This window comes from Acomys russatus, chromosome 17, assembly GCF_903995435.1.
Source record: "Acomys russatus chromosome 17, mAcoRus1.1, whole genome shotgun sequence".
NCBI lineage: Eukaryota > Metazoa > Chordata > Mammalia > Rodentia > Muridae > Acomys > Acomys russatus.
The window spans coordinates 62553099-62570900 of NC_067153.1; the positions used below are offsets into that span (position 1 = coordinate 62553099).

The following is a 17802-nucleotide window of genomic DNA, read 5'->3' on the forward strand; positions in this document are numbered from 1 at the left end:
TTACCTCCTGGACCATCTTTGCTGCCTGAAGATTTCTCCTGTAGAAAATCTTCTTGTAGCTGTCCATCCAGACCTCAGCCAGGCGCACCTGATTGCGTGCAATGACACTGGTGCCCTTGGGGAAGGTGTGGGGACTCTTGGTACGGAACACGTGGCCTACCACAGAGCAGGGGATGATCTCCAGCTGGCCCCCACACTGCCATACCTGACACAAAAGGAGACAGGATGGGGCCTTCAGAAGGTTGACAATGGGACGAGCTCCCCCAGGTAGGTCGTTCAGTTCCCAGGACACCAGACCCCAGGTCCTAGGATATAAGCAAACGAAGTAGGCCGGCGTGGTGGCGCATGCCTTTAATCCCAGCACTTGGGAGGCAGAGGCAGGCGGATCGCTGTGAGTTCGAGGCCAGCCTGGTCTACAAAGTGAGTCCAGGATGGCCAAGGCTACACAGAGAAACCCTGCCTCGGGAAAAAAAAAAAAAAAAAAAAAAAAAAAAAAAAAAGGAAAATAAGCAAACAACGTTACCCTTTCCAGCCCTGAGGAGACGCCGGCAGGCATGCTACCGATCTCCAGGCCCTCTGCCTATGCTGGTTCACTCTGAGTGGGTGATTGCGGGGTGCACAGAGTCCTCATGCTGCCAAGGTTCATGGCAGAGATGAGGCAGCTGCCTAGTTCTGCCATGGACCTGCTCTCAGCTCTGGCCACTCAACTCTCTGATCTGGAGTCGTGATACTTACCTGGGAGTCACAGAAAACCTGCCCTCCCCCAGACCAGCCTCCGCCAGAGGCCTGCGGTCACTGGGCTTTGAGCATGCCACTTTTCTTTTCTTTCTTTGTTCATTTATTTATTTATTTATTTTTCGAGTCAGGGTTTCTCTGTGTAGGCCTGCCTGTCCTGGACTCACTTTGTAGACCAGGCTGGCCTCAAACTCACAGCGATCCACCTGCTTCTGCCTCTTGAGGGCTGGGATTATAGGTGTGTGCTACCACCACTGGCTCCTGACCTATCTTGATTTGCCTCTTTCTCAGAATTCCTCAGATTTCTGTGTCCATCAGAATCAGGTTCCACCACTTATCTCTCAGGAAGACCTCGTTGAACGCACACGGGGAAAACCTGTAGCTAACCAGGCAGGAGCCCTTTGACTTGGAGTGGGGCCCTGTTTGCATCTTCACCTCAATCGTTTCCTGCAGACGTCATAAAACTGTCCCTTACGCAAGGCGGGGTGGCGGTGGTGCACGCCTTTAATCCCAGCACTCAGGAGGCAGAGGCAGGCGGATCGCTGTGAGTTCAAGGCCAGCCTGGTCTACAAAGTGAGTCCAGGACAGCCAGGGCTACACAGAGAAACCCTGTCTCGAAAAACCAAACCAACCAAACAAACAAAAATAAAAACAAAAACCAAAAACCAAAAACCAAACTGTCCCTTACCCAAGTTGGACCCTTACTGCTCCTGTTATTCCTCCCCTCTTAGAAGTTCTCTCCTGGAGTTCGGTTTGAGCCCTTAGTCTCCTCCCCACAGGCAGAGTAGAGCCATGGCAGAGAGCAGACATGAGTGATCGATCCCCTTGAAACTACCAACAACTGGCCACGCCCTGGCCTGCCATGTTGCCCTTCCCCCCGGAAGCCCTCTCATCCTCACCCGGAAGGACATTTCCACGTTCTCCCCTCCCCAGATCTCCATCTGGTTGTCATAGGTACCGATGTGCTCAAAGTAGGCCTTGGAGATGGCGAAGAGGCCTCCGGCAAACGTCGGGGACCTGGAGGGAAAAAAGGAGAGCACATACATCATGGGTAGGGAGGCAGCAGGTGCCTGGAGAGCAGGCTCCCCTCAGAGGCCCTCTGCTTCATGTCCTTCCAGCCCCTCCGCTAACCTTCACTGTGCCTGCCTCCCCTTCTGGAACTGGGCCCAGGAGAAAGGTAATCAGAAAACGCTCTTAAACGGACGCCTTCATGCTTTCAACTGGGCATGTAGGAAACACAGGCCAGCAGGGCCTGAGCACACGGCTGCATCCAAAGCTGCACAAAGCAACCTGGGAGTGCAGTCTAGAGAGAGGGGAAAGCTCCGGCTCTCATTTTTTGTGTCCACAGGCCGCTCTACCACCGTCAGAAGCCCCAAGAGAGACATTCTGCAAGCAGGAAGGATTTAATGAATGCATGCTACCCAACAGGCTGGCCCCATTCTGTGCCAGGGTCCTCACCTCTTCAGGGATTTTATGTCCATGGTATTAGCTGGGGCCTAGCCTACTAGTGTGCTGTAGACTGCTGGAGACACAGAAGCTGCAGGGAGAGCTGCCCGTTGGTTTGAACAGGGACATTGGTTAGAGGAGTTGCTCTTGGCACTGGGTGAGTGGACAGGGAAGGCGAACTCAGCTTGGTGTGGGGAGACTGCTGAGGGGTTTGACTTTCAGATGCAGGGAGGGGGCACAGACCCAAGTTACTGAGTTCAGCCATGGGGAGTCCCTGCACCTGCTCTTGTCTCACCGATGTTACTTCTACAGCCGTTTTCTAGAAGGACTTCATTTGGGTTTTTTTTTTTTTTTTTTGGTTTTTTGAGACAGGGTTTCTCTGTGTAGCCTTGGCCATCCTGGACTCACTTTGTAGACCAGGCTGGCCTCGAACTCAGCGATCCGCCTGCCTCTGCCTCCCGAGTGCTGGGATTAAAGGCGTGCGCCACCATGCCCGGCTCTAAGGACTTCAGTTGGGAAACCCTCATGCTTGGCTGGCTTCCTGTCATCACTTCTGTCTTCTTCCAGGGATCGTAGGCCAGCCCAAGTAGCCCCAGGAAAGCTCTCTGAGCCCTAAAACTCCAGTTGAGTGCTCTGAAGCTAATCTGCTCTTGAGGGTGTCTGAGAGGCCTCCCAGACTGAGGGGGTCACTGACAAATTCACTATGAGGATGAATGTCACTCAGAAATGTCACTGAAGGCTCACCCCTGTACATCCCTGCCTACTTCTGAGACCTTGTGTGTCTTAGCTCTCATCTCAGCCACCCACCATTCTGAGAAAGAGCTTGTGAGGTGCCACCAACAGTGCTGCAGGAGGGCCGCTGTAGGAGGCATTCCTAGCCAGCCACGTGCAGCCAGGGCACCGGAACCAAGGGCATCTCAGACACTAGAGCCTTGTCCTCCAGTTGGACGGTCCTTGCAGAGGCCAGGATATTGGTGATGGGTGGGGACCAGGTGCCCTGCCCTTAACCGTGCTACTGTGTGCCTGGCTCCAGCCTGGGTGGGGTAACAGTTTGTTGCTATGCACTCCAAATAGAGGCTCCTAGACGTGTAGAGAGGTGCTGACTCGCTTCTCTTTTTCCCCTCTTCCTTTCAAGATGGGGGTCTAACCATAGTGCAGACTTTCCTGGAACCTTGTATTTGTAGCTCAGGCTGGCCTAAAATCCATGATCAGGACAGGAGGACAAAGATACACAAAATTCAAATCCACAGGGCACCCACAAAGTCAGCCCCCCAACCCTGTAGTTGGAGGTGAAGGTTAACAGCAACGTGGGGGCTGCAGAGACTGCTCAGCTGCTGAAGGACTGGCCGTGCAAGTGTGCGGACCTGTGTTCAGATACCGAAACTGCAGGTGAGCTCTAGGAGGGCGCGGTAACCTGCCCCTTACTCAGGCCTCAGAGGCAGCGGCTGAGTCCCCCAGAGTGAGCAGGTAGCAACGCCAGCTACAGCTACGCTGCTGAGTTTTGGGTTTAATCAGGAGACACCGCCTCAGTGAGCAAGGTGGGAAGACCAATTAAAGACGACTCCCAACATCACGCTTGGGCTCATGAAACACACGGTAGAAACACCCCAACATGTGTCGGGGTGACCTTCCTTACACTGTATGAATGAGTTTCTCTGTGTTTCCAACTGTTAATTCTGTACCGGCAGAGACCTACGTGCTGGCAGGGTTTTGGTACTGTAATTTCTATAGCCCATCACAGGGGTTTTCTATTTTCTAAGTGTTTGTCCTTCCTCACCTGCCTCAAGGCAACTTAAGACAGTGATCAGGAAAGCTGGAGAGACGGCTCAGCGGTTAAGAGCACTGACTGCTCTTCCAGAGGTCCTGAGTTCAATTCCCAGCAACCACACGGTGGCTCACAACCATGTATAATGTGATCTGGTGCCCTTCTCTGTAGGTGTACAAGCAGGCAGAGCACTGTATACATAATAAATAAATAAATATATATAAAAAAAGAAAGGGATCAGGTGTTGTCTCGCTGCTGATTGGCTGTAATAAAGATCTGACGGCCAATAGCTGAGGCAGGAAGTAGGAGGGCGGAGCTTCTGAGCAGAGAGAGTCAAACTGAAACCTGGGAGAACTGGAGGGGCACAGACAGTCTGGAGCGAAGCTAGGTGCCGGGACAGACCCGGAGATGAGCTAGTGAACTTTATTAGACATCTGTGTCATTGTTGAACCTCAGGTGGGTCTTGGTCCTGACATAGACATGTGCCCATACACTGCAAAACATGTGGACCACATATACACACACACACACCACACACACACACTGCAAAACGTGGGCATTCACAACACACACACACACACACACACACACCACACACACACACTGCAAAACGTGGGCATTCACAACACACACACACACACCACACACACACACACACACACTGCAAAACGTGGGCATTCACAACACACACACACACCACACACACACACACACACACACACACACACACACACACACACACACACGAGGAAATCTGTAGGGATTTGGGGAGGCCGGGAACAAGGGAGGCAAGCCTCCACAGCTTTGAGCAGCACACCAGCTTTCAGCTATGTAGCCTGGCTACTTGTTTTCAAGAACTTTATGGCAGAGATTCTTAACCTGTGGATCTCAACCCCGACCCCCCCTCTTCCCGTGTGTGTGTGTGACATATCAGGTATCCTGGATATCAAATATGTACATTATGATTCATAACAGTAGCATAATTACAGTTATGAAGCAGCAACAAAATAATTTTAGGGGTCACCACAACGTGAGGAGCTGTTGCAGCATTAGAGAGGTTTTTAGAACAACTGCTCTACAGTAAAGAGTTGTTTTAGGTTGTTTTGTTTTGTTTTGTTTGAGACAGGGTCTCTGAAGGCCAGCTTTGAGCTGGTAGCCGAGGAAAACCTTGAACTTCTGACATTGTATTCCCTTCCAAAGGTGGGGCCACAGATATGCACTGCCAGGCCCAGTTTGGTATTCACAGTTTGAAACAATTGAAAAAATACAAAACCAACCCCGCAGCCCCCATACAAAGACCACCAATGGACTACATGTAGGTGGCTGGAAAGTTAAAGACTATTACGATGCTGGGATAGAGTGATGTGCACAGGAATTTGCCCCGGGACACTGAGGAGGACAGACACATGAAACCTGAGCAGAGGTACCCAGCCACGTGACAGAACTTAAAGTAGAAAAGGCAGGAAATCGGTCATGAGCAGGTCAGGGAACATGTCTGGCTATAGTGGCCTAGGCTGTTGTAAATGCATTTAAGTCTACCCAAGCTCCCATCCCGAGAGGGCCCCGGGTGAGAAATGGGGAAAAGCCAGGCAGCAGGCAGCGGAAGAGGCCTGGTCTCTTTGAGGGGGAAAAGGGACCAGAGCCTCAGGCACGCCCTGTAGACACTGGGCTTCCCAGAACTGCACTAAATGGGCCCAAGAAATCGGCCCAGAAGGTGGTTTTCCAACCAAAGAGCGGGAAAGGAACAGCAGAGTGCAGAGAGGCAGTACAGAACGCATTTTGTTTGTTTGTTTGTTTTGTATTTGATTTCTTTGAGACAGGGTTTCTCTGTGTACCCTTGGCTGTACTGGACTCGCTCTGCTGCCTCTGCCTACCAAATGCTGGGATTAAAGACATGCACCACCACTGCCTGGCTTGCGTTTTTTCTTTTTCTCTTTCTCTTTTCTTTCTTTCTTTCTTTTCTTTCTTCTGGAAAACCCCTCTGCTAGTAGAAAAGCTTGTGCTGGAGAGAACAGAGGCACACGCCAAGGCCCAGCGACTTCTACCCAGAGCTGGGGCGGGTAGGCAGGGCTCCCAGATGACACCTGAGTGGAAAGCCAGAAAGGAGGTGGGTAGAGGGGCCTGGGTAAGGCAGGCAGAAGGTGGAGCCAGTGAGCCAGCCTTCTGGACGAGTGAGGGGCGGAGTTAGCTGCCATGCAAACACAGGGGCTAGTCACACCCCAGGACTTAGAAGCGGAACACACAGACTGAAACTACACACAGAGAAAGAAACATTTTCTATGTTAAAAATGGAGAAAAACACAGTGACGTAATGCATCTAGATCGCATATGATTTTGTTTCGATTGTCAGCATACACATTTCCCCCCAATAATGATTAGTTTTGTATATCCTCTTTAGGAGAGATCAGGTTAAGGCAGACTCAAGGGGGGGGGGGGGGGGAGCCGGGCATGGTGGCGCACGCCTTTAATCCCAGCACTCGGGAGGCAGAGGCAGGCGGATCACTGTGAGTTCGAGGCCAGCCTGGTCTACAAAGTGAGTCCAGGATAGTCAAGGCTCCACAGAGAAACTATGTCTCGAAAAACCATTAAAAAAAAAAAAAAAAAAGTACTGAAAAATGGAGTACCAGATTAAAGGGCATAAAACAAAGATTAGAGGACTTTAAAAATCAGAATAAAGAATTTTTTAAAAATCCAATTTTGGGTTGGAGAGATGGCTCAGCCCTTAAAGGCTAGGCTCACAACCATAAATATAAGAGTTCAGTTCCCAGCACGCACACCTGTCTCTCCAGCCACTGGAGTCCAATCTGGAACTTACAATAACATCAAAAAAGATAGTTCCAGATGAGAAAACCCCACAAAAGCTTAAGGAATTAGTTTGGCATCGCACAGAGATGCAACAGCGCTGAGGTAAGGGTGCAGAGTCTCCTTTACCTCAGAGCAGTGGCACACAATAGACCATGTTTGAGTTTGCAGAGCAAAGAACTGAACTATGTGCACCAGGCCATAGGTTCACATCCCAGATTCCCCTGGGCGTCTGAGGAGGAGGGTTCTGAGGAGGGGGAGGGTTCTGAGGAGGGATTCTGAGGAGGAGGAGGGGTTCTGAGGAGGGATTCTGAGGAGGAGGAGGGTTGTGAGGTGGAGGAGGGTTCTGAGGAGGGGGAGGGTTCTGAGGAGGGGGAGGGTTCTGAGGAGGAGGAGGGTTCTGAGGAGGAGGAGGGTTGTGAGGTGGAGGAGGGTTCTGAGGAGGGGGAGGGTTTCTAGGAGGAGGAGGAGGGTTCTGAGGAGGAGGAGGGTTCTGAGGAGGGATTCTGAGGAGGAGGGTTGTGAGGTGGAGGAGGGTTCTGAGGAGGGGGAGGGTTCTGAGGAGGAGGAGGAGGGTTCTGAGAAGGGGAGGGTTCTGAGGAGGGGAAGGGTTCTGAAGAGGGGGAGGGTTCTGAGGAGGAGGAGGGTTGTGAGGTGGAGGAGGGTTCTGAGGAGGGGGAGGGTTCTGAGGAGGAGGAGGGTTCTGAGGAGGAGGAGGGTTCTGAGGAAGAGGAGGGTTCTGAGGAGGGATTCTGAGGAGGAGAAGGATTGTGAGGTGGAGGAGGGTTCTGAGGAGGGGGAGGGTTCTGAGGTGGAGGAGGGTTCTGAGGAGGAGGAGGAGGGTTCTGAGGAGGAGGAGGGTTCTGAGGAGGGGGAGGGTTCTGAGGTCACATACTTGCTGGAGACAGTGGCCATCTTGGAGATGCCTTTACAGGGTGACGCTGATGATGCTTCAGTGCGTGTATCCATTAGAATACAATGTTCGGGGGACATTATGCATTAAATGTTATAGATATGTCTTACAATCTTACATGACAGGAAATTATAGAGAAATCTAATAGCACTTTAAAGAGACTGCTCACAAGACAGAAGGGGGTTAAGGAATACCCCAGGGGTAGGTTAAATGGGGCTCGTTCCTTTCAACTTTTTAAAACATCGGTGAGACAAGAAGCCCAACTGCTGGGACACATGGAGTTCAGAAAGGAGGTGAGTTAGATCAGCACATGTATGTGGTCACCTCAGAATGGAAGAAAGGAGATGTGCTGCATTAGGGAGGAGATTTTACATTTCTTTTCACAGGAGAAGAAAAGCTGTGAATTCCACCTAAATCGTTGGAAATCAGATCTTGGCTGCTGAGAGAAAGTAGAAAATCAAGAGAAAGAACACACACTCATACACACACACTCACATACACACACCCACACTCACATATACACACTCACATGCATGCACACACACTCACACACACCCACACTCACACACACTCACATGCATGCACACACACTCTCATGCACCCACCAGCCTGCTGGAAATCAAGCCCCCATTGAGAAGCCACAAATGCAGTTCCAGAATCACGGAAAGCAGGATTTGACTTTTCAGATCAGGCCGAATGTGCGCTGACCTCTGTACACAGGAGCAGCTCTGAGCTTGGCGGAGACATGAAAATGTCTCCAGTCAGGACTTTAATTATTAGCCAACAAATCTTGTTGGCTACAGAGTCCTCAGGACCTGTCATGCCATCCTCTCATATACAGTCCACACTGGCTTATAAAGAAAGACAGATGCCTTTCACCTGCTCGAACAAAGAGCAGAGAATCGTTTTCAGCTAACTTGTGCACACTGCATGTTCCCATACACGTGTTTATGCAAAAATGTATGTTACCTGTGAAAGTTTATATGTTTACAGGACAAAAGGACGCAGTTGGAGCATCCCCGACAGGATTCATCCAGAAGGATGCTGAGACGCTGACATGCCTATTCCAGCATCCTGCTCGATCCGACCCCAGGGTGCCTTAGCAGGTGTGTCATCACATTCTGCTCCCAGGACAGCTTCAGAGAAAGCTGCTGATCCTGGCTGGGCCTGGCCTTTCCCTCTGTTCCAGGCAGGACTTCATTTAAGCCTGAGTTCTCACGGCAGTTACAGACTGGACAGCATTTTACAGCTAGTGTTCTTAAGACTTGACCATTTCCCCAATTTTCTTTGGCTCCCAAAAAGAAAAACTACATCCCAAATCAGCAGGAAACAATTTTAAGAGACCAACACCCCATTTCCCAGACTGTAAGGTGAGTGTTTTTTGGTTGTTTGGTGGGTTATGAATGTTTGTTATTGTTTAGGGGGTTGGTTACAAGTTGTAGGGAGAAAATGAGGTATAAGAGGACCTCCCCCCCTCCAGATTTATTGTGTACACAGTGCTCTGCCTGCATGTACACCTGCAGGCCAGAAGAGGGCACCAGATCTCATTACAGATGGTTGTGAGCCACCATGTGGTTCCTGGGAATTAAACTCAGGACCTTTGGAAGAACAGACAGTGCTCTTAACCTCTGAGCCATCTCTCAACCCACCCTTTTTTCTATATTCTTCTTTCTTATATGGGATGTGAAGGGTTAGAAGGAAGATGGGGGATGGTATGTAGGAATGACAGGGACAGAGTGTAGATTACTGAATCTTAAACCATAGAGCATTAATAGCAAAAAAAAAAAAAAAAAAAAAAGTCTTATCTTGGTATAGATCTTTGTATACTGATACAGAGTTAAGGTTATATTTTGTTTACATCATACTATGTATTAACTTTTTGTTTTGTTTTGTTTTTGTTTTTCGAGACAGGGTTTCTCTGTGCAGCTTTGGCTGTCCTGTGTATTAGCTCTTGTGGAGAGATAATTGTACCTGGATGATTCTTAAGGACGCAATGGTCTAATTCTTTAAAAAGCTACTGTTACAAACTGTTTAGGATATTAAATAATGCAAGTTAATATTTAGTAAATCAAAGCCATGGACATGTCAGATACTAGCCTAGTTTATTTCAGAAATATGCTTCCTAGCTAGAAACAAGCAGTGTTTGCCTATTCAGATATGCTGTATATAGACAGTCTTCAAAAACCTCAGAGACCTACAGAATATGGCATGTAAAGATGTTATTATTTAAGGATTATTTGACAATGAGACATGTCAGCTCCTGGGATCACCCCATTTTTACTTCAAAGAATATGATGAAAATCAGAGAATCTCCTTATGGAGTTTGCTTCACTGCGGCAGGCTGCCACCGAGCGAGAAGCTGCCCTTGCTTCAACTCCCGGTGGTCTGCTGTCCAAAATGGACAAACTTGGATGCAGGGAAGTCGACTGCCAAGCTTTGCAAAACCAGGTAGGCTAGTCTGTTGGGGCCTGGTCCGATGCTTTGTATTTGATTGCTAATCATCCCCCACCCCTGCCCCAGGTCTGCTTTTCACAAGCATATCAAAATGATGTTTGTAACCTTGCCTAGAAAGTTATTCCTGATTGGCTGATTAAAGCCTAACCCTGGACAGGGCAGAATGGGGTGGGTGTGGCCATCATTCAAGGGCTTTGGGAGAGGAGGATCTTGGGAGGAAGCAGACGGGGGCAGTGGTGGGTTAGTGGTGGAGAGGAGACATGGACAGACCAGTGTGCATGGGGGAAACCAGCCGAGAGTAAGCAAGTGTCTATGGAGTTATGGATGGAGGCAGCCCAGACAGAAATGACTAAAGCAGATGGTGTGGGATGGAGGCCGGGAGATAACGGGAGGCAGCTTAGGCGGTGATATCTGCCATGCCCCAGGTGAATTAAGGCTTTTCTAAAATGCCTCAGGTGTCTGTGTCTTTATTGATTGTAAAAATCAGGTCAGATAATACGACCATAATCATTATAAAGCCTAACAATAAACGATTATTAGGTCATACTTTTAAAAAAACACCAACACAAGTCCTTCATAATTCCTGCTTCACAAAGAGGTCTGTCAGATACACTGGGCCAGAAGGTGGAAAACTGATGCTCCAATGTTACAGAGGAATTCTGGGGGACTGTCCAGGCAGCAGACTCTCTCTGTCAATTCCGAAGTTTTGGAGGCTGCTTGCTGTGCACTTCCTGTCTACTCAGGTAATGTTTATCCCTTCTCAACTCTCTGATGGGGTTGAAGACTAGGTAGTTATAGACTCACAATTAAGCTTAAGATGTTTTCAGGTCTAAGAAGATGTTTTTAGATTGGTAATGCAAGTTAGGATTAAAAAGAAAAAAAAAAAAGACTTAAAGGCACACGCCTTTAATCCCAGCACTCAGGGAGGTAGAGGCAGGGAGATCTCTGTGAGTTAAGACCAGTCTGGTCTACAAAGTGAGTTCAGGGCCGCCAGGGCTACACTGAGAAACCCTGTCTCAAAAAAAAAAAAAAATAAAAAATAAATAAAAATTTAGGTACTGAACTCTGAAGTCACCAAGACTGGATGAATAGCAGCGTACTTTCTCCAAAGTGGCAAAATGCATGTGGCCTGGGCAATGTAAATGTAGACCGTACCTGACCGCCATAACTGTTGTTATTGTATACTGTTTATTGTTTAAGAGGAAGGGCCTTTTATTGGACTAAAAGGAGGAGACGTGGGTATAATCTCTTATGTGCTGTACGAATTCTTCACCTGCCAATAAACATCTGATTGGCCGATAGCAGAGGCCGGAAACAGGAGAGAGGACACTGAGGAGGACAGACACATGAAACCTGAGCAGAGGTAACCAGCCACGTGGCAGAACTTAGAATAAACGGATTTTAGTCATGAGCAAGTCAGGGACCACACTTAGCTATGGCGGCCTAAGCTTTTCTAAATATGTTTAAGTCTAAGAGCCATTATTTCTGGGAACAAGGGAGTAGGTGAAAAACATGGGTGAAAACCCTTCATTACGCTGTGGCCCTTCAGTAAAAAGTACACAGCAGCTGTAACGAGCTCCACCCCGAGTTGTTCTTTGTCTCTCGTCCCTGCCCCAGCCTGATGCCGGGCAAGGCTCTACCCCTGGTCACTGAGTGCGTCTCAGCATCTTAAACACTTTCATGTTGAGACCCAGCCTCACTGAATTCTGCAGCCTAGCCTTGAACTTGCGGCAGCCCAACAGTCCTTGAATCTGTGATCCTCTTCTCTCAGCCTCCAGAGGGCTAAGTCACGTGTTGGAATGGGTTTTTGTTTGACACAAGTCAAGTCATCTGAGAGGAGGGAACCTCAACTGAGAAAATGTCTCCAGAACATCAGGCTGTAGTAAGCCTGTAAGGCATTTTCTTACTTATTGATTGAAGGGGTGGGGCAGGGGGACCTGGCTCACTGTGGGTGAGGCCATCCCCGGGGCCGGTGGGCCTGGGTTCCACAAGAAGGTAGGCTGAGCAAGCCATGGGGAGCAAGCCAGTGAGCGGCGCCCTCCACGGCCTCTGCATCAGCTCCTGCCTCCAGGTTCCTGCCTCAGGAGAGTCCTCGTCCTGGCTTCTTTCAGTAATGAACTACAATGTAGAAGTTTAAGCAAAATAAACGCTTTCCTTCCCAATTTGCTTTTGGTTACTTGGTGTTTCATCACCGCCATAGCAGCCCTGACTAAGGCAGATTACAAGCCTGTACTACCAGGCCCAGCACCTGTTTTCTTTCTCTGAGTCTTTTCAGAAACAGTGAATGACCCAGGAGCCCATGCCTACCTGTTACAATGGTTATTCAACACTGACTGACCTCCACCTAGCTTCTCTCACCTGCTCTGCACACAGAGGTCTTGGCCTCCTAGGTAAAGACGGAAAGCATGCCAGCCAGCCGGCGGCGAGCTGGTTCAAGTGCGTCACACATGGACGGGTCCTTGCCTACCCTGTGCTAGCTGCAGGATCTGAGAGAACGTGCTTACTGCCGTGGCCTTCCGTGCTCTCGCTTGTAAAAACTGGCTAACCAAAGCACCCACCTCATAGGCAGTGTGGTTTGACAAAGCACGGAGCTGGGTGGGCGGAGGCCAGGGTGGGGGCGCACCAGGATTCAGGCCTTACTTGATGGGGTGGGTCTCATCCTTGCGCCGTTGCTTCTCGTGTTCGGGGAGCGTCTCCCAGCCGAAGGTCAGGCTCCAGTCAAAGTTGCCGCGGCTGTGGACTTTGCCCCTCTGGACAGGTCTGAAGAACTGGAAACTGTTGAGGTCGATGGTGACGATGTCTGGGCTCACCACCACTGTCTTGTCTTCAGCTATTCGGGCCAGGAGGGGCTCCAGCCAGCCGTGGAAGCACTCACCTGCAGACGCAGGCCAGGAGGTAAAGGTCAAGGGCCTAGCCACAGCTGGACCCTCTACCCTCAGAGGAGACCCAGGAGCATGGGGTTGGGAGGGGATGGCGGTGGGGGGAGTGAGCTCCACAGCTGTTGGGGGCACAGAGCATCCCCTGGAAGGTAGGGGTGGCTTTGAAAGCAGGCAGCAGGCTTTTGGGGAGCAGCCTGCTCAGCACCAATTTCCAGCCCACACCTGAGCGTGGGGCTTCCAGCAGGCTCTCCCTCCCTCAGAACAAGTGCCTGTCAAGTCCCGGTGGAACCGCCTGTCCCTGTCACTCAAGCCAGCCTTTTGGGATCTTTTTTTTTTCCTCTCCTGTCTTCCTTTCCGAGCTTTGTTATATGGTCTCTGCTGGCTAGAGGTCACCATCCTGAGCAGCCTCAAGCTTGCAGTGATCCTCCTGCCTCTGCCACCAAATGCCGAGATAGCAGGTGCGGGCTACCATGCCTAGGCAGTGCTGGGACTGATAACGGACCTTATTGTTTTAGCTTATTTATTTTGCTTTATGAGCCTGTGTTTCCGTGTGCTGCGCATGTGCCTTGTACCTACAGAGGTCAGAAAAGGACACTGGGTCCCCGGAACAGGAGCTATGGGTGGTTGTGAGCCACCAGGCGGGTTCTGGGAATCAAACCCTGGTCCTCTGCAAAAAAACGAACGTCTTTCCTCTCAGAGGTGTCTCCTGAGCCCCTATTTGACGTTAGTGTTTTAGTGGCAGATTTGAAAGGAGCCCGGGGTCCTGCTACAAGTCTCGAGTCGTCTGGACTGATGGTTCTTCCAGAAAAGTTTATGCAGGAGAGTGTTTTGGTTTCAGCCAAGGGGGAGGCCTTTTTAACTCCACGTGGCCCTATAGAAAAATTGTTTCCAGTGGGGCGGGGTGGGGGGTGGGGACGGGATCTCTCTCCAGGGAGCACCCAAGGGGAAGGGTAAATGGTGATCATAGAGTGTATAGCTGTTCTGCATCGTCACCAAGCCTCACGGCTGTACCGTGTGGGGGAGGGGCAGAAGACGCCTCTTTACTCCTACAACAGAAAGTCAGGACGGTCTCAGCCCTTCCTCAGCTGCCAGCGGTGAAGAGCAGGTAGGCGCCCTGGCACCGCCGGGGAGCCTGTTACTCACAGTGTGCGTCCAGGAACGTGAGCACCTCGGCCTGCGCCACGCTGGCCCCCAGCAGGCGGGCTGTAATGAGCCCCTTCCGCTCCGGCTGCCGCACCACCCGCACGATCTGCAGCTGCTCTATGTACCGCTCCAGCCTCTCCTTCAGGTGCTCTGCAAGGCACAAAGCCGCCGTTACCAGCTCCTCACCGATCCCCTGCGGGCACCAAGTGCCAGCCCTGCCCCCCAGCGCGGTCCTGTGCCTGTAGCCAGCTCCCTGCCCGGAGGTGATGGGGATTGAACTCCCGGTCCTTATGAGCGCCAGACAAGTGACCCACCACTAAGCTATCTGACCCGCGTTAGCCTGTGTTTTTACTTTCTCCTCTGTATGGAACTCTTTAAGGAGAGTAAGACAAGCCAAGCAGACTTAAAATATTAAAAGGAAGCTGTGGGGCCGGGCTTGGTGGCGCACACCTTTAATTCCAGCCCTCGGGAGGCAGAGGCAGGTGGATCTCTGTGAGTTCAAGGCTAGCCTGGTCTACAAAGTGAGTCCAGGACAGCCAAGGCTACACAGAGAAACCCTGTCTCAAAAAAAAAAAAAAAAAAAAAAAAAAAAAAAAGAAAGAAAGAAAGAAAGAAAGGGTGGCTGCTGTGGGTCTAGCTCAGTGGGAGGGCACCTGCCTGCATGGCTTCCTCCCCAGCACTGTGACACAGAGAGAATAATTTCCTGTTTTAGAGCTAGGGTCAAATGTAGCCCAGGCTAGCCTTGCTCTCTTGCTCATCTTCCCTCCCTCCTCCCCGCAAGTACTGGACATGCCCAGGAATAATATATATCATTCATAAAAGAACAACAAAGAAAACCTAGCACCAAGTGCCCACAGGCTCGCACAATATGAGGGACCCAAGGACAGCGGACAGCATGGCAGGGCGTGGCTGTCTTAAGGAACCACACGCTGCCTGGGACCGAGGATGAATGTGGTGACCACAGCAGAGATGGCCAGTGATCTGCTGAGGGAGCAGGTGCCCGCAGAAGGGTGGGTCCCCCTGCTGAGGTCCCTCCTGAGAGAGCATGCTGCCCTTCTTTGTGCTCCCTGCACAGGCCAAGCCTCTGCCTTCCGGTGGCTCTTCCCTTTCTGGGGATCCCCGGGGAGGCTTTCCTGGCCACAGTGGGTAGAGTTCCCTGAGGACCGAGGGATTCCATCTGAAATCCTCAGGACACTGAACATAGTTTTATTTTGAAGGGCGCTGTCGTGACACATCCCTTATCTTTATGTCTTAGCTGCTATTTTTGTTGATGAGTTTGTCCCGGAACTTGTTCTGTAGAGCAGGCTGGCCTTGAACTCACAGAGATCCCCCTGCCTCTGCCTCCCAAGTGCTGTGATTAAAGGCATGTTCTGTTTTGTTCTTTGTTTTTGGTTTTGAAGACAAGGTTTCCCTGTGTAGCCTTGACTGCCTGGACTCACTTTGTAGACCAAGCTGGCCTCGAACTTACAGAAATCCGCCTGCCTCTGCCTCCCAAGTGCTGGGATTAAAGGCATGAGCCACCATGCCCTGCTACTGTTCTGTTTTTGTTTTTTTTGGTTTTTTTTTTTTTTTGGTTTTTTGAGACAGGGTTTCTCTGTGTAGCCTTGGCCATCCTGGACTCACTTTGTAGACCAGGCTGGCCTCGAACTCACAGCGATCCGCCTGCCTCTGCCTCCCGAGTGCTGTACTGTTCTGTTTTTAAGAAAGATTTTATTTTTACATTATGCATATATGTGCACGTCTGTGAGCGTGAGTGCGATGTTGCAGACCCACAGGATGTTGGGTCCCCTGGAGCTGAACTTAGAGGCAGGTGTGAGGTGCCCACTGTGCCCACCTTGGGTCTTCTGAAAGAGCAGCGTGTGCTCATAACTCCTGAGCCGGCTCTCCAGCCCTCTCCCATTCTTACCCGTGTAAAACGTAGTTGCATATAGTGTTAGCAGCGTCAGATGGCTGAGCACGCGTGAGTGTCCTCTCCCTTCCAGTTGTGGGCTCACAACTGGGCCCTGCTTTGTATAGAGTGCCTTGTAAATCACAGGTCCTGAGACATTTCAAGGAGTTGTCACTAAACACACACACACACACACACACACACACACACACATCTTGAACACCTACTATGTGTCGAGTCACTACAGCAGGTGCTTTTGTGGCGGCATCCTATCTGCATCTCTCTATAAAGCTCAGCACTGGAGCAGGCCACACCTACCCCAGGGCCGGCAGGTGGAAGAGGAGAGGGGAGGAAGGGACTTGGTCAGGCTGCTCTTTGGCTACAGCCTGGGAGAGCAGAGCCCCAGGAAAGAAAGCATAATGTGAAATTTGGGCTTTTGTGGGGTTTTTTTTTCTCCCTCTTTGGCCCTTCTGGTAGGCAAGCAGTCCTGCCCCACTGGCCTCGCAAATGAAACACTCCAGGCTGTCACCTGAGAAAGAGAGCTTGTGTTGCTCCAGAAATGGAGCCACTTGTCTCTGGTGCCAAGACCTGGCTGTTCCAATTTAGCCTCGCACGGTGACTTCAACCCAGTTGTGACTGAGCAAGTGTCTGCAGGGCACTGTCCAGAGGCCGGACACTGGCCTTCATAGGGAGAGCCTGCCACCATGGGACTTGTGAGGCACAGCCTGGCCACAGCCTGGTGCTGCTGACAGGAAGGAGGAGTCCAGCATCCTCTCTGCAGCTCGGTGGCCACCCCCACTTAGCTCTGCTCACAGGAAGCCCAAGGTAGAGATAACCTGCGGGCAAACATCTCGGGAAGTGGGTTGTGTGGTAAGACACTGAGCAGCTTTGGGCCCGTCTTCCAGAGCTCTCCCACGCCTTCCAGTCACACGGGGAGGGAGGCTGCTGGTTCTGGGCCTCAGGCCCCCCAGGACACAACTCCCCACAACAGTCCGATGTTTGTCTGCCCCCTTCTGGCTTTACTGGAAACAGGACCCAGGACAGAATATATAACATAGCTGAGCAAAGAAGACAGACAGGTAGACAGACAGACAGACAGGCCAGCATATAGTCTCATGTCCCTCAGATGACAGTCTGTGACTTAGGTTCTGTCGTCTGCCACTACCACCCAACCTTGCTCCTCAGGATGAGATTCCACAGAGGTAAAGATTCCCTCACCCCCAGCCCATGGTTCACAGAGCTTTCTGTAAGTGACAGCTCCGGGCCTTGCAGTCTTTGCTTGGATGTCTGAAAGAAAGCTGACCTAACATGGCCCTAAGAGAGCTACTCAGTCTCCCCGGCGACCTGGCACCAGCTTCCCCTCAGCTGCTCTGCCTTGGCTTCCTGCTGTACTCCCATGCTGGGTGAATTCTTAGCCCATTCCTACTGTCACCCCAGCTAACAGGCAACTGCTCTCTCAGCCTCTACTCCACATTGTCTCCCAGAATGTTCTAGATAAGGAAGCTACCTTAAACTGCAGTTTCCTTGCCTGGGAATGGCAACATACATATGTAATCCCAGTCCTCCTAAGGCAGAGGCAGGCAGGGATCTTGAGGTTCCAGGCCAGCTTTGTCTACAGAGTGAGCCCAGGAGAGCCAGGGTTACACAGATAAACCCTATCTCGAAAAAAACATAAATAAACAAGAAAAGCACTTGGGAGGCAGAGGCAGGTGGATCACTGTGAATTCGAGGCCAGCCTGGCCTACAAAGTGAGTCCAGGGCAGCTAAGGCTACACAG

General features: G+C 50.8%; 1 protein-coding gene across 1 annotated transcript in view; it reads right to left on the minus strand.

The window, feature by feature from the left end:
- Window positions 1–17802, minus strand: part of Galnt6 (polypeptide N-acetylgalactosaminyltransferase 6) — a 37662-nt gene that overhangs the window by 4538 nt on the left and 15322 nt on the right. Inside the window, exons 3-6 of the mRNA XM_051160365.1 lie at window positions 14138–14287; window positions 12756–12990; window positions 1635–1752; window positions 5–205 (exon numbers count right to left, since the gene is read on the minus strand). Of these exons, the coding sequence (XP_051016322.1) occupies window positions 5–205; window positions 1635–1752; window positions 12756–12990; window positions 14138–14287 (704 nt within the window). The remainder of the gene's footprint in view (window positions 1–4; window positions 206–1634; window positions 1753–12755; window positions 12991–14137; window positions 14288–17802) is intronic.